At 49.6% G+C, this 24,669-nt stretch overlaps 10 protein-coding genes across 10 annotated transcripts; 5 read left to right on the top strand and 5 right to left on the bottom strand.

Moving 5' to 3' along the window:
- Nucleotides 1-306: 306 nt before the first annotated feature.
- On the top strand, nucleotides 307-1,808 carry COCMIDRAFT_102795 (uncharacterized protein; the record flags this gene model as incomplete). The annotated part of the gene is made up of 4 exons (XM_007692599.1): nucleotides 307-436; nucleotides 518-1,406; nucleotides 1,458-1,586; nucleotides 1,643-1,808. The coding sequence occupies 4 exons, from the start codon at nucleotides 307-309 to the stop codon at nucleotides 1,806-1,808; spliced, it is 1,314 nt and encodes a 437-aa protein (XP_007690789.1).
- A 1,644-nt stretch (nucleotides 1,809-3,452) lies between these two features.
- Nucleotides 3,453-3,932, top strand: COCMIDRAFT_28713 (uncharacterized protein; the record flags this gene model as incomplete). The annotated part of the gene is made up of 2 exons (XM_007692585.1): nucleotides 3,453-3,663; nucleotides 3,769-3,932. The coding sequence occupies 2 exons, from the start codon at nucleotides 3,453-3,455 to the stop codon at nucleotides 3,930-3,932; spliced, it is 375 nt and encodes a 124-aa protein (XP_007690775.1).
- A 327-nt stretch (nucleotides 3,933-4,259) lies between these two features.
- Nucleotides 4,260-5,502, bottom strand: COCMIDRAFT_102859 (uncharacterized protein; the record flags this gene model as incomplete). The annotated part of the gene is made up of 3 exons (XM_007692598.1): nucleotides 4,260-4,733; nucleotides 5,123-5,405; nucleotides 5,468-5,502. The coding sequence occupies 3 exons, from the start codon at nucleotides 5,500-5,502 to the stop codon at nucleotides 4,260-4,262; spliced, it is 792 nt and encodes a 263-aa protein (XP_007690788.1).
- A 512-nt stretch (nucleotides 5,503-6,014) lies between these two features.
- Nucleotides 6,015-6,751, bottom strand: COCMIDRAFT_102810 (uncharacterized protein; the record flags this gene model as incomplete). Its single annotated transcript, XM_007692597.1, has 3 exons — nucleotides 6,015-6,222; nucleotides 6,295-6,377; nucleotides 6,659-6,751. 3 exons carry the CDS (start codon nucleotides 6,749-6,751, stop codon nucleotides 6,015-6,017), a joined length of 384 nt encoding a protein of 127 aa, XP_007690787.1.
- A 694-nt stretch (nucleotides 6,752-7,445) lies between these two features.
- On the bottom strand, nucleotides 7,446-11,064 carry COCMIDRAFT_102819 (uncharacterized protein; the record flags this gene model as incomplete). Its single annotated transcript, XM_007692596.1, has 3 exons — nucleotides 7,446-8,137; nucleotides 8,188-9,800; nucleotides 9,848-11,064. The coding sequence occupies 3 exons, from the start codon at nucleotides 11,062-11,064 to the stop codon at nucleotides 7,446-7,448; spliced, it is 3,522 nt and encodes a 1,173-aa protein (XP_007690786.1).
- Nucleotides 11,065-11,181: 117 nt separating this feature from the next.
- On the bottom strand, nucleotides 11,182-11,424 carry COCMIDRAFT_102834 (uncharacterized protein; the record flags this gene model as incomplete). Its single annotated transcript, XM_007692595.1, has 1 exon — nucleotides 11,182-11,424. The coding sequence occupies one exon, from the start codon at nucleotides 11,422-11,424 to the stop codon at nucleotides 11,182-11,184; it is 243 nt and encodes an 80-aa protein (XP_007690785.1).
- A 431-nt stretch (nucleotides 11,425-11,855) lies between these two features.
- Nucleotides 11,856-14,147, top strand: COCMIDRAFT_28709 (uncharacterized protein; the record flags this gene model as incomplete). The annotated part of the gene is made up of 2 exons (XM_007692584.1): nucleotides 11,856-13,253; nucleotides 13,308-14,147. 2 exons carry the CDS (start codon nucleotides 11,856-11,858, stop codon nucleotides 14,145-14,147), a joined length of 2,238 nt encoding a protein of 745 aa, XP_007690774.1.
- A 601-nt stretch (nucleotides 14,148-14,748) lies between these two features.
- Nucleotides 14,749-17,399, top strand: COCMIDRAFT_39263 (uncharacterized protein; the record flags this gene model as incomplete). The annotated part of the gene is made up of 4 exons (XM_007692591.1): nucleotides 14,749-14,841; nucleotides 14,910-15,075; nucleotides 15,139-15,273; nucleotides 15,331-17,399. The coding sequence occupies 4 exons, from the start codon at nucleotides 14,749-14,751 to the stop codon at nucleotides 17,397-17,399; spliced, it is 2,463 nt and encodes an 820-aa protein (XP_007690781.1).
- A 503-nt stretch (nucleotides 17,400-17,902) lies between these two features.
- COCMIDRAFT_39262 (uncharacterized protein) lies at nucleotides 17,903-19,024 on the bottom strand (the record flags this gene model as incomplete). The annotated part of the gene is made up of 3 exons (XM_007692590.1): nucleotides 17,903-18,101; nucleotides 18,202-18,490; nucleotides 18,580-19,024. 3 exons carry the CDS (start codon nucleotides 19,022-19,024, stop codon nucleotides 17,903-17,905), a joined length of 933 nt encoding a protein of 310 aa, XP_007690780.1.
- A 3,964-nt stretch (nucleotides 19,025-22,988) lies between these two features.
- On the top strand, nucleotides 22,989-23,855 carry COCMIDRAFT_102803 (lytic polysaccharide monooxygenase; the record flags this gene model as incomplete). The annotated part of the gene is made up of 1 exon (XM_007692594.1): nucleotides 22,989-23,855. The coding sequence occupies one exon, from the start codon at nucleotides 22,989-22,991 to the stop codon at nucleotides 23,853-23,855; it is 867 nt and encodes a 288-aa protein (XP_007690784.1).
- Between the last annotated feature and the right edge of the window lie 814 nt (nucleotides 23,856-24,669).

Raw genomic sequence — 24,669 nt, 5'->3', positions numbered from 1 at the left:
TGAAAGCACAGTTGGAATTGCCTATTTACACGGCACGCCGTTACCCTCGGAGCCAAGTACAATAATCGATGGATCCGAATAGGGCAGCGCCAGGATGGTTGGCCAGGACAATGGCGTTTGGGATATGCGGCAGTGAAGAGGGCCGGGACGCGTGATTCGCGCGTACGTCATGCCATCCGCGCTAGTCGGCACCCTTGTCGCTCGCCTACCATCTTTCTCCTCACCGCCCCAGTGTTCTGCCAATTCAAGGTCGAACTTTTTGACATGGCGCGACACGCCCTCCCATATCGCGCCCGCACCGACGACATGAGCGAAAAGAAGAGAAAGAGACACGCCGAAAACGGCGAACGGCCCAAGAAGAAGGCCGTCATCGCGCCCCAGGGCAATGTCCGCGTCGACATGGTAGAGAGCAAAGAAACGTTGGGCCCATTGCTCGGTATGTGACTGCCTCTCCAGCTTGTCGCAATACCTGCGCCGTTGCCCACAATGCCTACTGTTTCCCGCTGACTTTTCATAGCTGTCACTCCTGGTCTTGCCGTTCCCCCCAAAATCTCATTCACTCCATACAAGCGTACAAAGGTCCTCCCACAAGGCGAAAGTACCGAACTGCTCTTCCAGTCTTCTGATCATCCCCGCCTCGACTACATCGCACAGGAAGAACGCGATGGCAGCTCCGAGAGCCAGCTGCAAGACTATGTTGGTGTATACGACCCGGCGACGAGCAAACTGCAGATTGTCCCCGTCAAGAGAGTTGTTGTCCGAAGCACACTGCGAAGCGAAGTCGAAGAGATGCGCCAAGAGCAGGAAGCGCTCGAGGCCCAGAATAACACAATCATGGCAAAGAGAGCTGCGCTTGCAGCTGAGTTCGGATCTAAGAAGTCAAGAAAGGCCCTCGAGGATCGCACACTGAACGCCATTAAGAGTGGCGCCGGAGCTGATGACGTTGCCGAGAACGTTTTGAAGCAAATGTCCTCCTCCACCAGTGTTATGCCCACCAGCCAAGACCTTGCGGCAGCTGTCGACAGCTCAAAACCACGACCAATTCCAAATCTCGCAGCCGAATACCCTGGCGATGTCTACCCGATCAGTACCGTTGTTGGCAGCGAGCTAATGACTATGCTCGACGTAAAGGACTGGGTGCAGGCATCTGCAGCTGGTCAAGGTGTCGAAGTCACTAGCAAGTACGTCGCAAGACGCATCGTCAAGCTCGCCAAGAACAAGCAAATCCAAAAATTAAAGGTCTTGCGGTTTATTTTGCTTTGCATAAACTTCAACGCAGCCTTGATTGGCGCAGGCGGTGCTCGGCCGAAGAAGATACCCATCAAGGGCAAGCTTGAAGCAGCCATGGGTGAGGATGCGCCAGCCGGATGTGTTTTAGCCATCAGACGGAAGTTTACCCCGGAGGGGTGAGTATTTCTGAATCTTCGGTTACAAGAGGCCATATTAACATCTATTAGGAGCTCCGAAATGCCTCGCTGGAACGTCGATAATCTCATGACCCACATTGCAGCCGCAGCCCTCATTGTCGATGACCAAGCAGTCGACGTCAATGATCTCCGCGAAGACCTCAAACTCGAGAACAAGGAGTAAGCAGTCCTGCCTTTAGAATGGCTTCGTAGCACGCGCTGACAATTATCGATAGAATCAAGCAATATTTTGCTGAACTAGGCTGCAAACTCTCGCCCCCTACACAGGCTGATCTCACAAATCTGAAGCTCACAAAGGCTGAGGCTGCCAATCATTTCGTTGCAAAACTTAAATTGCCATTGACGTTTCCAAAAGTTGGGGGCAGATTTAGGAGCAAATAGTTATAGTCGGGTTTTTAGCGTTGTGATTACAGTTATTCAAAGGTGTTCGGGTCAAATCACCGAGTTGAATGTATATGTGTTTGAATGTTTACGAGAAGACTTCTTCTGCTCTTGGTTGAGGTCAGCCCAATTAAGATACCATCAAAGCTTCTTCAATAATTTCGCTAATTCCTCTATGTATCAGTGCTCACCGGATTGCTAACCAAATCTTTGATGTGCAAAGATAATCACCTTTTTCCCATTAGTCTTGGAATTCCTCTCAGTCATTAACCAGATATGCCAGTCATCCCTCGGTCATCCCCATTACTCAGCTTGCTAGGTGTTCTGGGTGAAGTACTTAGTTAAGACTTTGTTTTTTATTTCGGCGCTCTCATCTACTCCTTCTTTTATAGGCTGACAGATAGATATTTCCTACCCAGAGGTATGGTAGGGGTATGGTAGTGGTCGCACAGACCTTGAGCAGGGTCAGGGTAGGTTCAGATCATTTCTGGGTAGAGGTAGGGTAGGGTTGCACAGACCATGGGTAGGGGTAGAGGTATGGTAGAGAGTTACCTAGTTGCCATCCTAGTTGCCATGCGCACACGTGAGATCTGTCGGATCATGCTACCAACGTGGCTCAAAAATCAGTAGCTGAATACGATAATAAATTGAATGTATTCTAATACTACTGCAGATGTTATAGATATTTCATGCGCAACTGTTGCTCTTTCCTCATGCTTTACCATGATGCATCTTGTTCACGTAAACTGTCAAGTGCTGAACATCTGGAGACAACGTTACTTATCCTGAAGCTCGAGCTAAAATAATTGTTGCACGAGATGTCGTTATAGTCTACTGTGTAAGGCAGGCTGTAGCGTGGTTCCGTGCAACAATTAACTATGAATTCTTTGTACACAAAAGTCCCCAGGGGGCTGATCCTAATATTCAATTAAGGCTGTAATGAATCAAATGAGCACTTTAGTTTCGCTTGCCTTTTTGTTTCATTCTTGTGCCATCGTATGTTTCTTACATAAACATGCGACAGCATAGAAGCCGCACTGGCACATCATCCACAGTCAGACTCTACAAGCTCCATCCCCCATCCTTCTACTCTCGACCCATTTTATCACCGTAACACGAGCCTCAAAGACCTCAAGAACTAATGACTCAATGACGAAATGCATTGCCAAACTTCCATTCAAGCCCCATGCGTATGTGAATGTTACTATGACCCTAACATGCAAACCAATGACACCACCACAACACCATTCTCGCCATTGTCCCACCGACCCAGCAAATCCCCAAAACAAACGATCTGCACATCGTAAGAACTACAAGCCACTTGCTTAGATTCCGATCTGCAAGGAGCCTACTACATCATTGACTTTTCTCTCCCGCTCAAGAATATGATTTCACGTCCAAGTGTCGTCATGACATCACGATTGTCACTCAAGCACGCACAACGCCTATCTCCCAGTGACGACAAGCGCCCCAAACCCAAGCATCTCAAGCAATACCTACGTTTCACCTTAAATATAAATAACACTTTCAAGCCCCGAAAAGTTACATTCCCCATCTACATCCACACTCAAATCCAACATCTTAAACCCAAATCAATAACCACAATACACCCGTCAACCCTCCTCCTCCAAACACCATCAAAAAATGCCCAAGTCCACCGGCCCCCTAAAGGAACAACTCGGCCTTGGCACCGAAAACCAATCCACACCCAAATCCACCTACCCCTCCGACTCATCCAACATAACCGACAGCACCACCTCCGCAGCCGATAAACTCGGCGCCAACAAATCCACAAATGCTATTCCACAGGATAATCCCAGTGTGCTCTCTTCTGCTGGTGCAATTGGAAAGAACTGTGCGTTTCTCATCCCCCTCCTCCCCTCCCCCTTTCCTCTCACCTTTTCTCATCTCATATCCACCGGCTTCAAGTTAATACGACACTAACGTTTGAGGGAAATAGTCAACCCAGATGGCGCGATAGGAGCCATCGGCCAAGCGATTGGAGGTCCGTTTAGCAAGGACGGTGTGATCGGAAGTCAGTTTGATGCGAGTAAGAATGGGATTGCGGGACATGTGGAGCGGGCGGTTGATGGGCCTAGCAATCCGGCTGGGAGCTCAAAGTAACAAGGGTTATGTCGATTGAGTGATTAGTGTATGAGAAAGTGATTTGTAAATATAGCTCAGAGGCAAATGTATTGAATTCATGAAAGAAATGTAAAATTGAAGTTCATTAGAAATATGTAAAGGTTTGGATTATCGGTACTTCTTTCTCCAGTCACAGTATCCGTAACATCTGAATGGCTATAGAGAAACTCAGCAAATCATATTATAGTATCTTCATTTACATAATTGCTGCAATGCTAATAATACAATGACGAGTTTTGCTCAGGCAATACCAAAAACCGCAGTACTCATCATAAATAGACTACACGGCGTTTCCAGCCGGTATGTCTAGCCTCCCAGCCTACGACCAGGCCCCATGCCACTCCAAGGTGTGTTTGCACCAGTAGTCCTGCCCGTAGTCGGCTGTGCACCGCTTCCAGGCGCACCAGCCGCTCTTCCGCGGCCCTGGACAGCATGACCATATCCCCTATCCTGAACACTGCCAGCTGTTGCACTGAACCAACTTCTCACCATCTGAGGGGTACGGATGTAGTTTGTTCCACCTCCAAACGTAGGCCAGATCCTTGTGAGGAAATCGTAGAGATGCGCGGCAAGGAGGCCGGTCAGTTGTGAAGCCGCTGTCTCAGGACCATCGATGACGAATGTAAGGAACAGCATAGCGAAGGGTAGAAACTTGGCGTCAAAGTTGAGAATGAAGAACTGCACGGATCGCGTAGGGTTGTCCTGGCCAAAGGTATATGCGTATGCGAGAGACAGCGCAGGAAGGAAGGTATATGAGCCGAGAAGACAGCCTGCCGTTCCCTTTACATGGATCATTAGCATAAGCCCATTCCAGGTTATATCCACAACAAGCGATTCAACAAAGCAAAACAAGTGGTAAAGGTATGTAGGGAGCCCCAAATAACCTTGCGAAATAGAGAGTTCGCAACGCATCGGTATGTGACAATCCCACCATGCCTACACACCATACAGTCCCTTTTTGGATTGTAGCGGAACTGCATGATGTGCAAGGGTATTCTTCCTCGATTCCAGGAACCGCTTCAGCTAGATCAATTTTTGACTGGGCGGGCAGATATGTCGAGGTGGTTGAGACCGTAGTCAGTGCATCGCAGACAGCTTGGGTCGATGCGATATGGATAAACTACATGTATGTGCGATGGGGCGCGAAATAGCTACGAGCAGGTACTTACCACAATGACGCTGCCGACGAACATGGTATACACAAAGAAATCGCCGGGCTGCGAAAAGCGGCTGGACTCGCGCTCAATGGAGCTGCCATATTGGTACAAAAAGTATGGGTCAAGCAGGATGCCGAATTTCGGTTTCGTGAGGAGAAACGCAGAAAAGAGTCGCCAGAGCTGCGGGATCATCTTGGTAGTGAAGACATATTGAGTCGCGAAGACGACATGGTATAGGTTGAGGATGCCACCATAACCCAGCGCCGACACGACGACAGCTGCAGCTGTAATGGTTCTATGGGAAGCTGTTAGATGCGAAACTTCCGGAGCTATACGAAAAGGAAGAAAGAAGCTTACCTAGAGACCGGAGGGAGCGTCCAAAAAACGTCCATTGTTGCGTGAAGCTGTAGTAGCTACAGACAGATGCGACAATGAAGTGTGGTGGGCGAGGAACAGCGGGAGGGCTGCCTAAAGAACCAGACGAAGCGAATTCGCAAGGTGGCTTTTGAAAGAAAGCGGCGCGCCGTTGGTGGAGAGACCTTACGTCAGCCTTGCCTCCGCAGAACGAAACACGTCATTGGTCCGTTCACTCCGCACCACGCCCGCGCAACAATGTCAGTAGTCCATACTACATGGAATGTTCCCGTATTTTTGGCATTTTATATGGTTTAAGTACTACAGTGTTGCTAGTCGTGTTTCCTTCGAGACTTCCTATCAGCAGAATGACTGTAAAGTTTGTTCTGTTATGAAATCCTGGAATCATCTAGAAGAAGTGTCCCAAAACGGAAGCATGTCTGTAACCCATCCATTGCATGTGTGGGTAATGGATACACGCCTGATATCGTACAATACAACAGCCTTCCGTAATCTCTAGTCTGACTCACAATGTTCTCCCATATTGGCCCTATGTACTTTTCCCACTTGGCCCGTGCACATCGCTCTCCGCTCCCACTCCCGGCGTCCCTCTCTCCTCATACGTGTCCTCGTACCGCCTCCAAATCTCCATATCCCTCGCCAATCTCTTGTGATGTCTCACTCGATGCTGGTAATTTACCATGCGCTTGTCTGCTTCGAGCATGCCGCCTAGTATCATGCCAGACATCTGTATGTATCTGATTAATTGATTAGCAACCATGAACTTTAGAGCAGTATGCAATTCAAAAAGGGGAGGAATATAATCCTACGTTTTGAATTGGACAGTCAGACCGCGGTAGAGGGGGGAAAACGCGTACGCGACACCGCCTCCTACAGCGAAGAAAGCACCCCACTGGTTGTATCAGAGTTAGTACGATATGTCTCATATGGCCAATCAGCCTTGATAAAACACAAATAAAGCATAAAAGCAACCGAGCGCCACGGCCGTGAACTATGCAGTCGGTACATCTTCCAATATCGAATCTCACGTGAAACTCGCTCGTGCGCCCACAGCTAGCTCTTTCGCGATTGCTCTCCTTCTCTTGCTTCCCATCTTCAAGCAAACCCTTAAAATCGCAGTGAGGGGAAGGGAAAGATGTAATAGACACAATCCGTGAGACTGACATCTCATACCTTTGTACCGCCGACTAGCGCACCACGCGCCGCCTCCCAGGCCGCCTGATTCGTCTCTTCATCCTTCTCTAAACTGCCATGTTGTCGGACCATCTTCTTAGGCGAGCTACCATGAGAAGATACAAAAAGTCGTATCTTATCTCGTGACCGCAATTGGTTCGTCTGTTGTTTTGGTTTTGATGGTGTGAGGTTCAATTAACTCATTTCTAGCGAAATGATGTCGTCAACGTACATTTTCGGCCGGAGCTCGGACATGTCAGTTATGAGCTTGTTTAGTGGGGTATACCCCACGCAGCGCGATCGCAGACAGAAATGCACAAAGTTCAAATCTGAACTGACCATATTTCATACTTGCAACAAACCAATGAATCAGTCCCAGCTAGATTTCAACAAAGAGACTTAAACTTGAGCTTTTTTTTTCTTGAGAAGAGTCCGAAATTTCAACCTTGTTTATAATAATCTAAATGGTATCTTTGAAGAAGAAAAACAGCCGTCCAGAGATGAGCCTAAGCCTAGAACATGCATGTACTCAAAAAGTATAAATTATCCAGACCAGACGGTTCCTTCGCCAAACGACCCGAATTCCAAAATCGTCAGCTACTACTTGTGGTAGAAAACAAACGCCGAATGATCTCTTTCGAGGGAGGTATATGCAAAAAAGCCCTATATATACAGGTGAAGAAAGTAATTGCAAACAGGTATTGCAACAGTAGAGTGATGCTGGGCAAGAAGTGGTAAAAAAAGAGGCCCAATTACGATTAGGTGTGATTAAAAGTTGTCTGTCTGACTAGTTTGGGAATGGGAATCCGGCCGGTGTATTACCAAAAGACATTTCGAGCTCTTTTTCCAAAGGTGTAGTGTCATAGTCAATGTCTATCATCGGCGTCGTAGTTATTTCCGGAAGTAGGCTACCAAGCTGTAGATCCTTCTCTGCAGTAGGAGTGCTCTCGATAGTAACCTTTTCAAGAATCTTGCCTAAACTGCTCGCTGTATCTGGCCTTTCGAATTCTTCCTCATCGACATCCATGGCTGTTGGTATGCCGTGTGCGATGTTGTAATTGCGCGTCAAGTACTGCTGCAGACGATATTCTTGCCTGGCCCAACTCTCGTCAACCAGCCCCAGCGCGGCCTTGATGTCTTGATCTGACAGACCTGTCGGGTAGTTGGGCTCTTTTGCAGTCTTGCTGACCACTCTGTTTGCGATTCTGCTTCGAACGGAGGATGATTTTGATTGGTTATTTGTTGGCAAATCGTCACGCATTGATTTGACTTGGTCTTCTGTTTGCTTGAGCGCCATTTGGCGGGACTCATGCATGGATGGAAGATATAGGAGGGTAGTGTTTCGATGAAGCGCATTAACAAGATCCGTGAAGCCAGTCAAGGCAATACCGTTGTCCTCACAGTATAGGTATTGTAGAGTATTGTTGACCTTGAGCACATCCGCAAGGGTACTCGCGCCTTGTACGCCCAGCTTTTGATCTAATTCTGTTAGTTTCTTGACTGTTCTATACTCAAGACTATGAACTTACACCTGATGTACAAAGCGCGCAACGTTTTGTTGCGCTGGAGTCCTCGCAACGCTCGGTTGATACCGACGCCTAATTTGGTTGTTTCAAGGCGAGAGTCTTCGCCAGAAATATCGAGCCACTCAAGGCTTCTGTTATCAGCAAACATCTTCTCTAATGCTTGACACGTCTCTTCTGAAGCGTCACATGGTAGAGATGCTCGCGAGATGTCCAGCTGTCGAATGGTGTTATTGGCGGCCAAAGCGAGAATCATCTTCCGAAAGTCGGCGTCTTCTTCAAATTCAAGCAAACGCAGAGTGAAGCTCGACGGAGCGAGGCCATTGGCGATTGCTTTTGTTAACGCGTCCAGGTCTTCCTCAATTCTATTCTCGCTAACATCAAGATGGAGGTCGCGAGCCTTGCCAGGATGTTCGGTCATTGCGTGCAGGAGAAAAGCAATGTCCCTTCCAGTAAGAAAGCAATGATCCAACTTTACCTCGCGAAGGGCTGAAGATCGTTTATAGTTAGAAAGGTAGCCAGCGATGGCGTCAACGGTAGCCGCATTGAGCGATGTTCCGCTAAGGATCAGCTCTTGTAATCTCCAGCCTTGGAACGTCTCGACGGATATTAGGGATTCAAGGCCAGACGAGCGTGCAAGATGTGAGAGGTTCAGTCGTGTGAGATAGCCAAACACGCCAATTTGAGAGTCGAAAATGCTTGGTGAAAGGCGGAAAGGATTGGACGAGAGATCGATGGCTTCTAGCGTAGTTTCTTGCGCACGCAATGCGTCTAGGACAAGAGACAATGCACGGTCTGTAAGACCACACCCGCTCAATTCCAGTCCCCTTAAATGGCAAGCTCGCTCGACTCCTGCAGCGACGAGGTAGTCCAAGTCGGTATCCCCCAGTTGTATTCTGTTAAGAGCTATCCAATCAACATTCGTTGTTTGGTATTTGCACAGTGGAAACAGCGCTTCCACAATGGCGCAGCCTTGGTCTCTTGCACTGCCTCTGGATTCCCCGTGGTCGCTTGGTTTCCGTGTGATGCAACCCGAAAAGTCCATTCTTCGAAGCTTCCGGTTTGTCAGGGCCAATGCGCGGATCTCCTGAACCAATAGACAAGATCGCTCTAATTCTTCGATATCCAAGCGCGCGTACGTGCCGCGTTTTGTCTTGAGACAAAGATGCTCCGCACCATTTGGGTCTTTGAGCCCATTCAAGATATCCAGGTGTACATCTTTGAATGAAATTCCACCAAACGTTTCGTTGTACCTCAGGGCGCGCATTACAGCAAGGAGTTCAAGTGTAGTATACTGGGTTCTCCGGGAGCTGGGTGGGAGGAGCTCGAACCGTGGAGAGTCTTCTGGTGGATACGTAATCTGATAGCTAATGTTCTCTGGTTGAACGTCATAAGCGATACAGTAGCCTATTAAAGTGCGATCTAGAGAATCAGGGTCCATAGGGTGTGGGCTTTCTTGTCGTACAATGTCTTGGTGTACCTCCTCGGGGACCAGAAAATCCAATGGGCGCGTTTCCCACTCCGGTCTTAGACTAGATTCAACATATTGTAGGCGAACAGCTATGTCCCGTGAGGCAAGCGACGCCAATTGAAGCACTTTTGGTCTTTCTAGAGGTTTTCTGCATGCTGTCAGAGTCGCTCTCGCTGTGGGCATTCGAGTACGTACCTGAAGGTCAACTGAAAGGTATCATCAATCTCGTTGACGCGAACTTCAGTCAGGGTCAGGATACCATGTGACAATTGTGTGTTTTGGGACACCAATGATGGACTGGAAGATCGTTGCGAAGGCGGCTTGAACAACGGGATGATGTGTACTTTGTGCACGCCAATTGCAAGAAAACATACTGAAGCAGATGCCTTTGTCAGATCATCGGACGAAGATCTGGCCGTGGTTTTCCCTTGGGGTCTGAGGACAACTTTATATATGGCATAATGTGGAGGCACATAGTCACGCTCTGCTTCTACGACGCGCGCAGCCAGGTGGGAGTTATGTGCAGAGATGGGCTTTGCATCACAGAGTCGGGCTGCATTGGCGGCATGTCTTATGATCTTGAGCCACGCAAACATGTCTTCGGGATCGCCGAATTGGAGAGTCATGGAAGCGGCATGATTGGACTCATCATCCAGGTAATAGAGCTCGAGGGCAAAGTGCGGCCGTCCGTCGTCTAAGTGGTATGCGGCAACAATGTGACGCAGGGGGATCCCTTGATGACGATCACCAGACGATTCTGAGGCGAGGGACTGGAGCTCATGTGTTGATCCAATGGAGGGGCTGTGGCTGTGTCTATATGTACTCAAGCGATGTGAAGAAGGGACCTTACGATACTCGGTTCCATCGCCTGGGACCAAGTGCACTGGGGCGCATTCGATAAAAGCCTCGGCTGCTTTGGATTGGCTCTTGAAGCGGATTAGATGCTTCTCGGTCAGTACTAGATATTCCTTCTTCTTCCTGAACATGGAACTGCTCGTCTGCACCTCTCCATGGTGCAAGACCTGAAGATTGTTTACATCTTCTAACAAGTATTCCCCAAAAATGGTCGAGTTCCGCGTCGAGGTTGCCGAGAGGGGCTCAGGGTCGTCGTCGCCGGGAAGTTTGTAGCCACGAAAGGAACTGAAGACGGAGCTGGCACGCTTCAGCTGGCTCTTGGAAAGATTGGATCTGGCTGAATCCGGCGGCTCTGGGGCGTTGGAGCTGGCTCCTATGGAGCCGTTGATAGTGAATGGTTCTGCATGCTGTGATACGTCGGAGAGATTGGAAATGAAGGAGGCGGTGCGGCGTTTCCGCAGCAGATTCGAGGGTTGGGTGTCGTCTTTGCTGCTCTGGGAGGTGAGGACATTGAGAGAGCTGCGACCGAAAATGCTCCGCCGTTTGTCTTTGGACATTCCGGGGTTGCAGGTTTGCGCGCACAGCCCAGTACGAGCTCAGCGGCGCGAATGTCGCATATAGAAAGTAGAGCAGCCCTCGGTGGAAGAAGCAACGGATGCGCGTCGGTAGCTAGGTTAGAAAGAGTCGACGTGCGAAGGGTGAGCCAGAGGAGCGGAGTTGGAACTGAGTGTCGAGGCGTAGCCAATGAACATGCAGGCGCAGGCGCATGCGCGAAGAAGTAAGAAGACAATAACAATAACAACAACAACAATAGCGGGATGGCTACGGGGCGGCAGTCGCAGTGCAGACGTCAGGCTCGGATTTTTAGTGGGACGGCGTTGGCGGTGGTGGTGCAATGGCAATGTCCCATTATTCATGTGCCGTAGGTGGGCGCATATGGCATGAGGGTGTCCGGGGATGATGATGCCTTACGTCTGTCTGAACGAGGGGGGGGACCGGCAACCTGCTCACGCCTCAGACGCGAAAAAGATATGTAGTGTACAAGCAGGACGCCCCGCACCGGCAAAGAAGGAGAAGAAGAAGGGGGACGCGAAGTCCACAGGGTTCTGTCTAGGTAGTAGTCTTACTGTCTCCAAGACATGCGCCCAATGGCGGAGTGGGTGGGTCTTTGGTGCCCTCTCCGCGCGTCCTGACTGTTCCTCCTGTGCATCACGTGACGGGCACTAATAGGCGATCACCCGGCGTTAACAAAACAAAACGCCGATGGATTTTCTGAAAATGTCGAAGCGTCACTGTCGCCGCTCATCTCAACCGCCGCCTTCACTCCTCACCTCGCCAACACTCTCCGATGCTGAGTCGCCAATTGGTGCGAGCCTCGCCACGGCACTGGAACTATGCATGTCTCTTCTGCGCTGCCCAAAGCCTGCCGCGCCCGCCGTTGCGTCAGCCCTTCAGCGCCACTGCTGTTGTGCTGAAGAAGCGAGATGTGGTTAAGAAAGCTGCAAGGTCTGCAAAGTCTGCGAAGGCTAAAAAGGCCAGGGAAAAGTCCAAGAATGCTCGTGAAATAGAAGAGACCGAGGATGCAGCGGTCGACGAGCATGGCGACGACACTGCCATGTCTCTCAAAGATGCACTCCTTGGTCGCAAGCCGGGGTCGCGAAAACGGAAGACCGAAGAACGTGAAAAGCTGAATATAAGCTCAATTCAGACGAGAGAGCTCAGCTTCGACCCTGTGCCAGTGGAAAAGCCGCCTGTGCCCATGCTAGCCTATGGACTTGACCGCGTGCTTTTCAACCCTGGCGTCTACCGACTACAGGACCCACGATCAAGAGTGTACAACTTTGACCCCTACCTGGAGAAGATCATGCCAGCCCAGGAGTTTGATTTCAGTGCCTTGAGCGAGTACAAGACTTCCTCCAAGGACAAAGACTTGCTCACTTTGACAAAGGACATTGGCGCAAAGTTCACAGGCTCCACATCCAGCATGTCGGGCATCCTGCAGCACTTCCATTTCGTTCTGTCCAACTTTCGAAAGCTCAACCACGACATGCTCTCACGCCAGTTTCCAGATCCGTCTCCAAATTTCTCCAAAATCACTCTCGGTCCCAGTACTGTCTTTCTGCGACACAAGGACGGCATCTATGCAATTGACGCAGACAAGTCCTACGACAGACCCAACATTATGAGCTGGCTTGGCCATTCTCTGGAGAAGTTGCTGACAACCGAGCGAAGCGAGTTTGAAAGATATCGTAGATCGAACCCTCAGCAGGCGCCTACAGAGGATAATTCCAGTCGTTGCTATCATTATTCGAAGCAAGGCAACATTATGATGCGGTCCCAACTGGATGCAGTCGACCCCCGACTCCCTGGAACCGGCGTTTTCGATTTGAAGACGAGGGCTGTTGTTTCAATCCGCATGAACCACAAAGAATTTGAGGAAGGCTCGGGTTACCAGATACGACATGCGCTAGGCGAGTGGGAGTCTTTTGAGCGTGAGTTCTACGACATGACACGTGCCACGCTGCTCAAGTACTCACTGCAAGTCCGGATGGGGCGAATGGATGGCATTTTCGTCGCCTTTCACAACATTGAGCGCATCTTTGGCTTTCAGTATCTCAGCTTATCAGATATGGATGCCGTTCTTCACGGACAGCACGACACATCCTTGGGAGACGAGGAGTTCAAGGTCTCTATCAGCCTGGTTGATGAACTTCTGACCAAGGCTACCGCTCAGTTCCCCGATACAGTAAGCTCTTTTTGTCGACTTCATACTTATAGTCGGTTACTAACTTCAACATAGTCTCTGAGGATGCATTTTGAAGCACGCGAAGGCAAGACACCCTTCATGTACATATTTGCTGAGCCCGTCACCGAGGAGCAGGCAGACGAGATTCAACAGGCAGGAGAAACTGCACAACAAGACTTTGCGCGGGATATTGTAGGCATACCAGAAGATGATCGGAGAAGTCAAGAAGCTTGGCAAGACATCCAAGATGATGTTGACGAGCAAATCAGTGAGGATCAGAAGATCATCTCGATAGCCGAGAGTAGCAAGACCGATGCATCTCAGCAAGAAGCACTCGATGTTTCCGAGGACGCGTCAGAGGATGTTTCCAAGGAGCCTACTGAGGAGGCCGCTGAGGAGGCCACTGAAGAGACTGCTGAGGAATCTACCAATGATGGAGATGAGGAAAGCGTAGGAGATGTAGAGGATGTACCCGAACCTACCTCGAACCCGGAGGGACCGCTGGTGGGGTGGACATTGAGCGTCCGTAATATAGTGAACGGGGGCTATGTGGAGAGGCCCGTCGACTGGACAGAACAAGATGAGTGGAAGGTTGAGTATCACATCAAGGAGATTCCTGAGAAGGCTCGCTGGAGGCTGTATAACGCGCTGAAAGAGCGGCGGCGTCAACTGATTGGACTGGACGAAGAGGAGACAGACAGGAAGCTCAAGCCCTACCGCGATCTGATCTCAAGGTTCAGCCACCGCGGGCGACAATGGAGAACAGAGCAAGACCAGCTTAACGAATCAAAGGGAGTGCAGGTGTTCCGGCCACTCGGGCCTGGCTCCGATGCTGCACGCGAATATGATGAAGCAGCGACAGAAAAGACGGAGGAGACTACAAAGGTTGAATGAAGACACGATAGAGCCTGGGGCCACCAGGAAGAACGATAAGGTATTAGATGGTCAATATCTCCGTCATATTAGCAGCCGTTGCTGTTACATGGTCAAGGAATTATTCACTATTCCAAGAATGGTGCGAAGGAGTGTGAAGATACAAGTGTATACTTCAGGGCTTTCATGTAAGATAAATGTACAGTAGAACAAAAAGCTACGAAGCGGGAAACGAAACATGAAGCAGTTTGTGCAACGTTGGGGCCATGTGCGGCATTGACCGTTAGGTGCATGTGTGACGCAATAATAGTCGACGGTGCACAGCATCCCTGCTCTTCCGCCCGCAATTGGCGACGTGAAAGCTCCGCATGGCACCTCCGCAAGGCTCTCGCCTTATGCTCCCCGCCATGACTGCCGCCAGACAAGGCACAAGCGCGCCTTCTCCGCATATTGCCAGTCCGCCTTCATTTCTCTGGTGTTTATAGTTCCGTACCGCTGCCAGACGCGTTTGCGCCCGCTTGCCTGCCGTCCCGCTGCCGCCCAAAGACCTTTTACCAAGCACCTGGCGCAACCAACACCTCTAAGCCCCCACTCCACCACACCTGGCCGAACCACCACCACCATGGAGGCGGCAGATGTGGAGGCAAACATCGACCTCCTGCTCAGCTTCGGCGCCGACCAGCTGGACAGAACCGAGGCCAGACAGCTACTCGCGGTACGAAAGGCGCCCCGCTCAAGCACATCGCCCGCGCCTTATGAGCATGGGCTAACAGCATTCCGCAGAATCATGGCAACAGCGTCGAAGCTGCCATGGACAAATACTTTAGCAGTATGGAGCAACAAGGGGGCATCTCGGTACTGAAATCCCATCTGCGCAACTCCCAGCCTAAGTGGGATGAGACTGCTTTTGGAGGTGCCATGTACGGTGCCGACGATGCAACCGTTCCCAGTACGTTGGCCTGGACTCCACAATACGTCGAGAGATAACGTTGCTGACAGGCGCTCGTGCCAGGCTTTAATATTGACTACGCTCCAGGACATGACAACTACCCCCACAGCAATGTCAATAGCAGAGCACCCACGCGCCCACCTTCTCGGACCAGCATCGCCTCCAACCAGGCCCAGGCTGGTGACGCCCCAATGCAGAGTCAGTCCATTGGGCCCGATACCACGCCCTATATTGACCGTACTGACTGAGGGACAGGCATAGAAGACCAAGAGAGTGGGGTCATTGGCTCAAACTCCAACTTCAGGCCAGCTACTGGAGATAATTACGACACCTCCCAGTGGGCCTTGGTACCCACAGCCACCGAGATCATCGCCGACCCAATACCTGTCCAGCGAAAGCGCGAACAAGGCCAACCCGCTATCCTCAAGCCGTCATCCAACTTCAACTATCTATCCAGTCTTATTCCCATCATACATTCAATACCACTATTTCGGAATGCGCTCTTATGTCCCGGTATACTACAGGAGGATTACTGGATAGGCGAGGATTGGTGGAGAGGCAATCCAACCGAAACTGGGCGCATATTCGATGACAGCATAGGCCGTTCAGAAGCTCACAACTTTGAGATTATCCATGAGGCACAACGTCTCATGGCTTTCCTCGACAACACGGACAGGATCTATGGATCAGTGAATGGCTTATTACAGACCGAGGCTTGGGCAGAGAACCAGTCGGCTGTTGAGGATCCTGACGATGACTTGCTTAAGTTCCTGGTCATGTGGGGTTTTGCAGTACAGAGCCATGTACCGAATGTCGAGTTGAACGGTCTTCTTCGTTCCACTGTCAATGTCGCGGGAATAACACAAGAAAGCTTTGCGCTCGACACCACTGTTACACGAGATCAGTCTAGGCCCGACTTTAGCTTATATGATGTCCTTGACGATACGCTCTTTTCCTCGGCAGTAGGAAGCGCGCACATACGCGACGCCAGCAATGTGCTTATTATCCGCCTTACCTCGTCAAATACCGAGGCGTCCGATCTTGGATGCCGTGTACCAGCCACTCTCTATATCGACCGCTACCTCCAGAAGAATAAACATGTCATTGACAGCATGTACAACGACATCAGAAAGCATGAGGAGCAGCTGAATTCCATTCAGAAGCAGTTGGAGAAGCTGAAATACTACACTCCAAAGAAGGCTGGTGCCAAGAAAGTGGAATCACTGCAACTGCTGCGAGCCAGCATGACCACATATGAACATTCAGAGGGGAATGATTCACCCGAGGACGCATTAGTCTTATTTCAGCTTCAAGAACTCTACAAGAGTATTGAGGACAAGCTCGCGACACTTGAGAAGCAGACCGAGCACACAAAGAACATGATTGTCGGTATCTCTGGCAGATTCAAGCCCCACGTAGACGATGGTGCTACGGACGATGATACTGGGGACGCTACAGATGGTGCGGCTGGAAAGGCTGCAACAGAGTCTGTAGAGCCGGTCAAGACTGATTTCCCGGAGGGCCAGACACCAGAGGATGCCATGAACCACCCATATCATCTCCATGGTGTGGCCACTCGCCGTGACGTAGTTTATGTGCGACATCCAGATATTCAATCCGATGTTCCAGGCGCAATGCAGTGGTGGCGAATGCAGTACGACTCTGAGTCCTCGAACCCAATAATAAGGCGAGACCGCCTCACGCTCCAAGAGGTCATTGAGCGAGCGACTACCGAATCTGCTTCAGCGCTTCTTGTCTATGCCAACGACGATGCCATGTCAGTCGAGCCCATACCACTAGCAAAGCCCCTCCTCGATTTTGTCAAGCACGACAATCTCAACTTTTTGGAGGAGTTGCAAAAGAACGCCACAGGTTGGGAGGGTTACAACGACTACGACAACGCCGGTCAGACAAGCTGGGACAACAGCACAGCACGGTGGGACAAGCCTCTCGTAGGCGACTGGGTCGAAGACACCTTTCCCACAGACAACAACGAATGGAGCCAAATATCCACCAAGGAACTCCATAATCGCGCTCGCAACGATTCAAACATGAGTTCTGCTACTTTGACGCCAAATACAGAGGTCGAAGACGACAACGACGCTTCTGGTACGGCGACCCAGCCTAATCCTGCCCGCCCGGCGGTTTCTCAACTCAGCAATGCTAGCAGCGAGACTGTAGGTAGAAGCGACGATGCCATGGATGTTGATTCCCAGAAGTTGCAGAGTAAGGTTTCATTCTCGGATGTTGATATGCCGGATGCGATGGATGAGGTTGATGCACGGCATGCGAAGGGTGTAGAGGAGATGAAGAAGGGTGGCTAGTCTTTTGATGTTTGAGTCGTGGTACTTGGAAATATTGTCTACCGAGAAAATGCATGGGTTGGCGTTTTGAAGCTTGTTCGCTCGGTGTTGGGGCAGCCGGTCAATTGGGCGAGTGTAGTATGATATTCAACATGCCACTCTATCTCTCCAATCCTAGGTCTTTTCGCAGTGGTTTTGTGACATGTGTGAATTCATGTGCGAATTTTCTTTCTATGTGATGTCCTCAATGGTATCCCTAAGCGCCGTGGCATATGTGTACAAAAGTTGAGATGAGGATATTTAGTCTTGTAGTCATGGTCCTATTTTCTTTTCCCTATTCTGAACAGAGAAGGTTAAAGATATGAAAGATGCTATTTACAGACAAATCGGGCATGCATATTGCATAGTGAAATAATGTCTCTCTTGATCACATGTCATGATCTTCATCTAATACACCATCTCATGGTCACAACGATGATATCCCTCTCGCACAACCACGGGCTTTGCTTTTTTTTCCAGCCCCCTTACCCCTGCATTTCGATACCGCCCGAGCCATGTAATACCTCACCCGTGCAGTACGATCCCAACGGCGACGCAAGATGCACATAGCAAGTGGCCATCTCAACAGGCATGCCTGGGCGATTCAACGGACAAGCGCCCACACCCAGCGACTCCATCGCATCTGCAGGGTTTCCTTTAGTGGCTGGCTGGAGGGGGGTCCAGCTGCAATTGTTGTGAGTAATTAGTGTTATTTTCCTTGGGAAAAGAGAGGAAGAAGATAACAATAGTTGGAGTGTGTATAAGGTTGGGGTGAAGAACTTACATGATTCCGGGTGCGACGGCGTTGACTCTGATTCCCTTTGGTGCTTGCTGCTGTGCCAGACCCCTAGTAAAGGTTGCAATTGCGCCTTTGGTAGATGCGTAGTCGAGGAGTGTAGGGTTTGACATGTATGCAGCGACACTTGTGCTGTTGACAATGGAGTCGCCGCGCTTCATGTGCTTGAGCGCATACTTGCTCATTGCGAACATGGAAATGACGTTTGTCTGGAAAGTCTTCTCTGTGACATCAAGATCGATTTCGGTAATGTCGGTAGCCATTTCTTGCATTGCGGCTTTTTTTTAGTTTTTCAGCAGTTAGCACCATATTCTTCTTTGGCAAGCTTCTGGATGCACAGAGTAAAGAGAAAGAAGGAAAACTCACCATTGTTGACTAGCACATTCAACTTACCAAATACCTTCATGTGCTGCTCAACAGCCTGCTCGCAGTTCTTGCGTTCCCGCAGGTTGAATTGCATGAGGTTGGCTTTGCGGCCCGCCTCTTCAATCTTCTTCTTGACGTACTGTGCGTCTTCCTCTTCCTCGGGCAGATACACAATGCTTACATCTGCTCCTTCTCTTGCAAACAAAATGGCGACTGCGCGTCCAATGCCAGAGTCGCCGCCGGTGATTAGCGCTGCTTTGCCTTGGAGCAGGCCGCGACCTTCGTATTCTTTGAGGTACGGCTTCTGGTTGTCGTCCCAGAATTCAAGACGCGACCACTCTGCCTTTTGCTCCATTTTAGCATCTAGGCCGGGGCCACCCTCTTGGTTTTGCGCCGTGATTGACGTCGCGGGGTACGCGGTGACGGGGCTGTTGTCGTCGCTCATATTGGATGGTTAGTAGGAGATGTTTGTGTGATTGACTTGAGATGAAATTATGGTAGAAATTGGTTTGGATGTTTGTTTTCTGTTAAGATATTTTTGGAAGGAGATCTACGCATTTTCAGAAACTGTTTATATTGTATGAGGGGCTCAAGGTGGGGTGGGTATTTGTTAGAGTCGTCATGGAACGTCATTGCATAATATGTATGCATAGTCAACGCCCAATACGCACGTCACTTTTGGGCTGTATCTAGGTAACAGGATCTTTATTCATTACAGCTTTTGTTATATATTGACTTTGCTCCAGGGGCTTGTGCTACAAGGCCAGGTATACTGTGATTAGTTCCAGGAGGCTCCGTTACAAGCGCCTACTAATAGTAGTAAGAACATCGTCTTGAATATGCGAAAATCAAAACAGCTCGGAAAGCCAGAGATCAAGTCTTTCCTAGGTAGGAGATATGCCCAACTGGGTCTTCTTCCTGTATTTGAAAAAAAGACAGGAATAGCTAGGTGTCGTCTTTCGAATATCAGGTTTCTTATTCTAGATTGGAATGGACATATATCCCCAGTCAAGGAGATGTAATGCTCGCCTAAAACCGACCACGTGACCCGTGTCAGAATGTCAAAAAAAATCAGAGTCAAAAACATACGACAGCGGGGATTCGCCAGTGGTCACCCACCTGACTACTAGTCCGCCGATAAACTGTTTATGTATGCCAGATCGGACGGGATGGCCAGCTACCAAGAATTCTATGGTCGTATGTACTAGCATAGCAAAATTAAAGCTATTCTATTGGCACATGGATTGATTTTCTAGTACGTTAAGGCACTTGGAAACCACAAACCCCACCAAGAGTAAGCCGCTGCTTACATCACTAAACTAAACACAAAAATCGATGAATCATATTTTCAAGGGTGTAGATCTTGTTCTCGAAAATATATACAGGAGTAATGATAACCTTTCTCGGAGTCAAAGTACGATTTATTGTTTTGAGTTGAGGAAGCACAGCATATACCGAAACATCTTGCTTCGCCTGCCTTAAAGTTTGCAATGACCGTTGATACTTGCGACTCTCACTCCTGGAGAAGGAGAAATTCTCTGTATACGGAGAAGTTATCGCCAATATGGCTGTGGCTTCTGACATGGCCAACTACAGTGTCTGGATCTCTGCAGATGCAGACGATCACTCTTACCTCTCACTTTAACCACTCGGACGTGTTGTTGTAGACAACGGGGATATCTCTAATATATAAGCCGCCTTGTAGCTAGCGTACCTCCTCATTTGTGGTTTGCTGAGAGGTCAGGGAGCCTATATGCTTATAGCGAGCCGTCATGAAAGAAGGCTTAGTGTTTTCCGATAATACTGCAGGTCGAGTGACCAACTGAATATCTATGCTACGTGTTGCCGGAGCAAACTATTGGATCCTAGATCTGCAATGCATTATTTCAGCGCCTCCCATATTGTTTTCCGGATATCTAACGATGGAGTGGAACAACGCTAGGACATGGCTGATCTCCATGTTCACGTCGACCTTGTCATGAAGACTCGAGTCAACAATCTTGGGTTTTTGCAAACGCTATTGGATCTTAACACGAGATGCAATCGAGAGTTTGCATGCAAACATGTGTTTAAGCCGGCAGTAAATCAAAGGCTGACACTGCACATGAGCGTGATTAATCGCCTACTAATAAGGAAAGTTGAATACCAGAGTATGAAATCAGCAACTTTATGGATTCGTAAGTAACCTGCAACAGAGCAGGATACGACGAACTTGCGTGTGTGCGTTTGTGAGGAATGCAACGCAAGCAATGGACGCGTCATGCAAGAAATGTGTGGAGTCAGGTTTAGCACGCAAATCGAGACACACAGCCATAACGCCAGTAGCAACGCTACATCGGACGAAACATCCAAAAACGACAAAAGCTAGAATGGAGACGGCCATAATGAGTGTATTCCGATGCGGACCTTGTGCTGCCGGGCCTCCGACATCAATGCGCCAACCCAGCGGACCACGAGGCCCCAAGCTGCGCCAAGCCCCAGGGAGGGGTTTGCGTTGAATGACAGAGCACCAAGTGGAACCTTGCGCGTAAAGCTACTACCTCTATTAGCCAATTATTACACGTATTCGCGTATATGAGCAAGGAACGTTGAGCTCGAGTGTGCGTGCACTTTTGAGCAAATATGGAATGAATGCAAGCCCGACACTGAGAATGGACACCAACGATGCAACAACAGCTTTCTGATACACAAGAGACTTGTGTGGTGGTGTTGAGGCGCCGATTCCCGAGATTAAATTCGCAATCAGGATGAAAAAAAAAGATGAGTTACAGAAAAGTAGGAAGGGTGGCAGACAAAGATATAGCATCGACATTGCTGGGAATAAGCATCGAGTAGTGAGAGATACGTGGTACTCATTGGACCTCAGTTGGTTGGGGCACTGTAGCTGCACTAGAACCCGTCAAAAGAAACATTCGGAAATTTCATTGGACGGCCTTGATGTTGATGTAGAGATAGCCGGGCTGGATGTTTGCCTTTCCCCTCAGGCATCCTTGCACAAAAGCATCGATCAGAAACCCCCCATTTCGGGTACATCACAGTCAAAACACCGATCTGGACATATGGGCTGCTTGTCTGTAGCCCATCCAGGATCGAGGATGGCACAGCACCAAATGTCTCGCAAGAAATAAGCACGAGACTTTTTCATGTGGAAGCACAAAGTGTCAGTTGGTCATGAAGCTTATATTTACTTACCTGATATGCTTCTCAAAACGTACAAGCAGGCTGCACAGGGTATGCGGAAGATGGAGCCGGATGTCGTGGCTATGTTAAGCTGGCGGTTGAAGCTTGGTCTAATAGGACTCGCCGATTCTTGGGCGATTTCTTGAGCGTCTGGCCCATGATGGGCGGAGCATACCAAGACAGCCGGCAAAGCGCGCGCCTCGTGCTCGTATTCCGAACTCAATTGCAGTGGGGGGTTCCAACTGACTCCTGAATCCTGAAACATTGCACAGCGTCTTTTCGAACAGAGGGGAGTCCTTAGTGAACCACACTTCCTGCAGACGCCATCCGGGTGTTGAGAGAGTATTACACACGTCAATAGGCTGTTTATCGATAGCTCTTTTCGCTTGGGGCTGACGGCTGAAACGACGGCGTTGTGCGGTTGGCGTGCGGCAATGGGAGCCCCGTACAACCCCTGTTGGCACCAGACTGCGAGCCGAGAGGTGGCCCGACCACAACAAAAGCACGCTTGGTCATTTTGAACCAAACAAGACACAACGTCACTGCCTTGTGATTCGTCCTGCCGATTATTAGATGTATCTCGGCCCCCTCGGGATTCCACTGAAAAAGTCTTGAGGGGGTTGTCGAGGCCTGTGGACATTTGGTTCAGGAACAAGTAGTGCCGATCTAGTCAACAGAAAAGAGGCCAAGGCAGTCGCAGCGACATAGTGGAGACGGTAGGATTAGCCAACTCTGTTATTCGAAAGGATGTCCAGGACCGAAACCACTAGGAAGCATCGTTCAACACCCTGGTGACCCAAGTGTTCTTCTAGTTCTGCTGTACCTACATTAGCGTCAGGCACACATCCCATGTAATGGGGCGTCAGTGGGTATGGGCGTCAGCAGGCCGCAAGCCGGTGCAGGCAGAAGCCACAATGTAAACCATTCTCTTGCTTTTCGGGAAATGCGGGGCGAAGGGGGACCGAAGAAGCGTCTGGATCTCCTTGTAGCATCCTTTCCGGCCCTTGCTCAGACTATACATATAGTCTTTTCGTTCCCCGTCCGCTCTCGTTTTTCTTCACGCTCCAGCAAGCAAGTCATTCTTTCCACAGTCAGTCTTTGACCAGTCACTCTTTCCATAGCCAGGTGCTATCAAAAACTCGCTCTTCGTCATTCTTTCTATACCCTTTTGCGTTATCTCTCCATCAATAAGCCCCCCAACGAACCGTTTTTTGCAAACTACCGTCATCATGTCCATGTCCAAGATCTTCCAGACCACTGCCCTTGTCGCAGCCCTCATTTCCACCGTTGCCGGCCACACTTCCGTTGAAAAGTTCGAGGCTGGTGGCAAAACCTATGAAGGCTACCGCCAAGCAACCAAACAAGATCCCGGTAACCAGTCTCCTGCCTGGTGGACGGCCCAAGGCTGGGGATACCAGCCCGTCTACGGCGACAAGATTGGCCACCCCGACATCATTGCCCACAAGGACGCTTCCCCCTCGCCTTACACTGTTCCAGTACCCGCTGGATCTGATGTCACTTTCCACTGGCACCACGAAGGCAGCTGCGGCGGCGGCGAAGAGGGCTGGGACTGCTCCCACCACGGCTGGACTGCCACTTACCTCGCCCCTTGCAACGGTGACTGTGCCAAGGTCGACAAGACGACTCTCCAATTCTTCAAGATCCACGAGTCAGCCCTCATCGACTACCGCAAGGGCCGCTACTCATCCGGCTCACCCCAAGAACAAACTGGTTACTGGGGCACCGACGCCATCTTCTACGACAAGGGCAACACCCAGAAAGTCAAGATCCCATCCGACATTCCCAGCCAAAACTACGTCCTCCGAACCGAGGTCGTCTCCATCCACAACAACGGTGATGTCAGCAACCGCCAGTTCTGGCCTCAGGCCTTCAACATCAAGGTCACTGGCGGTAAGAACGGCGCCAAGGTCCCTGCCGGAAAGAAGGGTACCGAGCTTTACAAGGCCAGCGACCCGCTCCTCAAGTGGGACCTTTACTGGCACAAGGCCGGTCAGACTTCTCCCGATGCTCCCGGTCCTGAAATCGCATCTGTCGCTTCCAGCAACTCCAGGCGCCACGCTAGGGACTTTTCTTAGATGACCTTCTTCATCTTTCTTCCAGGCTTCTTTTTGTATGGACATGGGTTCGGGATGGATTATGATCTTGATTCTATGATCAAGACAAAAAAACGGAAAACGGAAAACGGCGCGAATTTGCTTCGGCAACGGTGTTGTTTTGACGCACTATTTCTTCTTCTTCTTCTTGGGTTCCTCCGTGGAACTGGTTTTGAGAACACGACGCTTGCGGCACGATCTCATGATTTTTTTTTCTATCCTCCTCCTCCTCCTTCTTCTTCTACATAGATACTTATCCAGCGTCCCAGCGGATGCAAATGCAAATCAAAATGCATGTTCTGGGCTTTGAGCTCAATTTATACGTCGTCTTTACTTTGTTCGAGTGATGTTTTGTGATGCACATTACGCCATGTTTCTAAGGGGCTAGCCTTGGATTAACAAGCTTTGTTCGTACTTCCCAAAATGTTTACATATTTGTTTTCGTTAGTACACTTTAAAGTCCGCGGAGATGATCCATTCACGTTGTGTCCTTTACTCTCTACATTGGCACGGATTACGTTGAACACACCATCGACTCCTTGATCTAAATCTTACGCTAACATGCCCTTGGCAAAATTACAAACTGCATTCAGGCTATGTTTCTTCTACACTAGCCCTTTTGACGAAGTTTGGTTTGGTATTATTAGTGTACCAGGATAATATATGATAACGTAGTTTATAAGCGAGTGAGCCATACAAGCGAGTGAGCCACCCCACCAACTTTGCGCACCTCTCTTGTTATAATATACAATGACTCCACCAAATATATCTCAACACGTCTCTCGTGAGGCTAATA

Source organism: Bipolaris oryzae (assembly GCF_000523455.1).
Source record: "Bipolaris oryzae ATCC 44560 unplaced genomic scaffold scaffold_134, whole genome shotgun sequence".
In the NCBI taxonomy this organism is placed as follows: Eukaryota; Fungi; Ascomycota; class Dothideomycetes; order Pleosporales; family Pleosporaceae; genus Bipolaris; species Bipolaris oryzae.
Note: the sequence above shows the minus strand (reverse complement) of the source record. Positions and strands in the feature narration are given on the sequence as shown.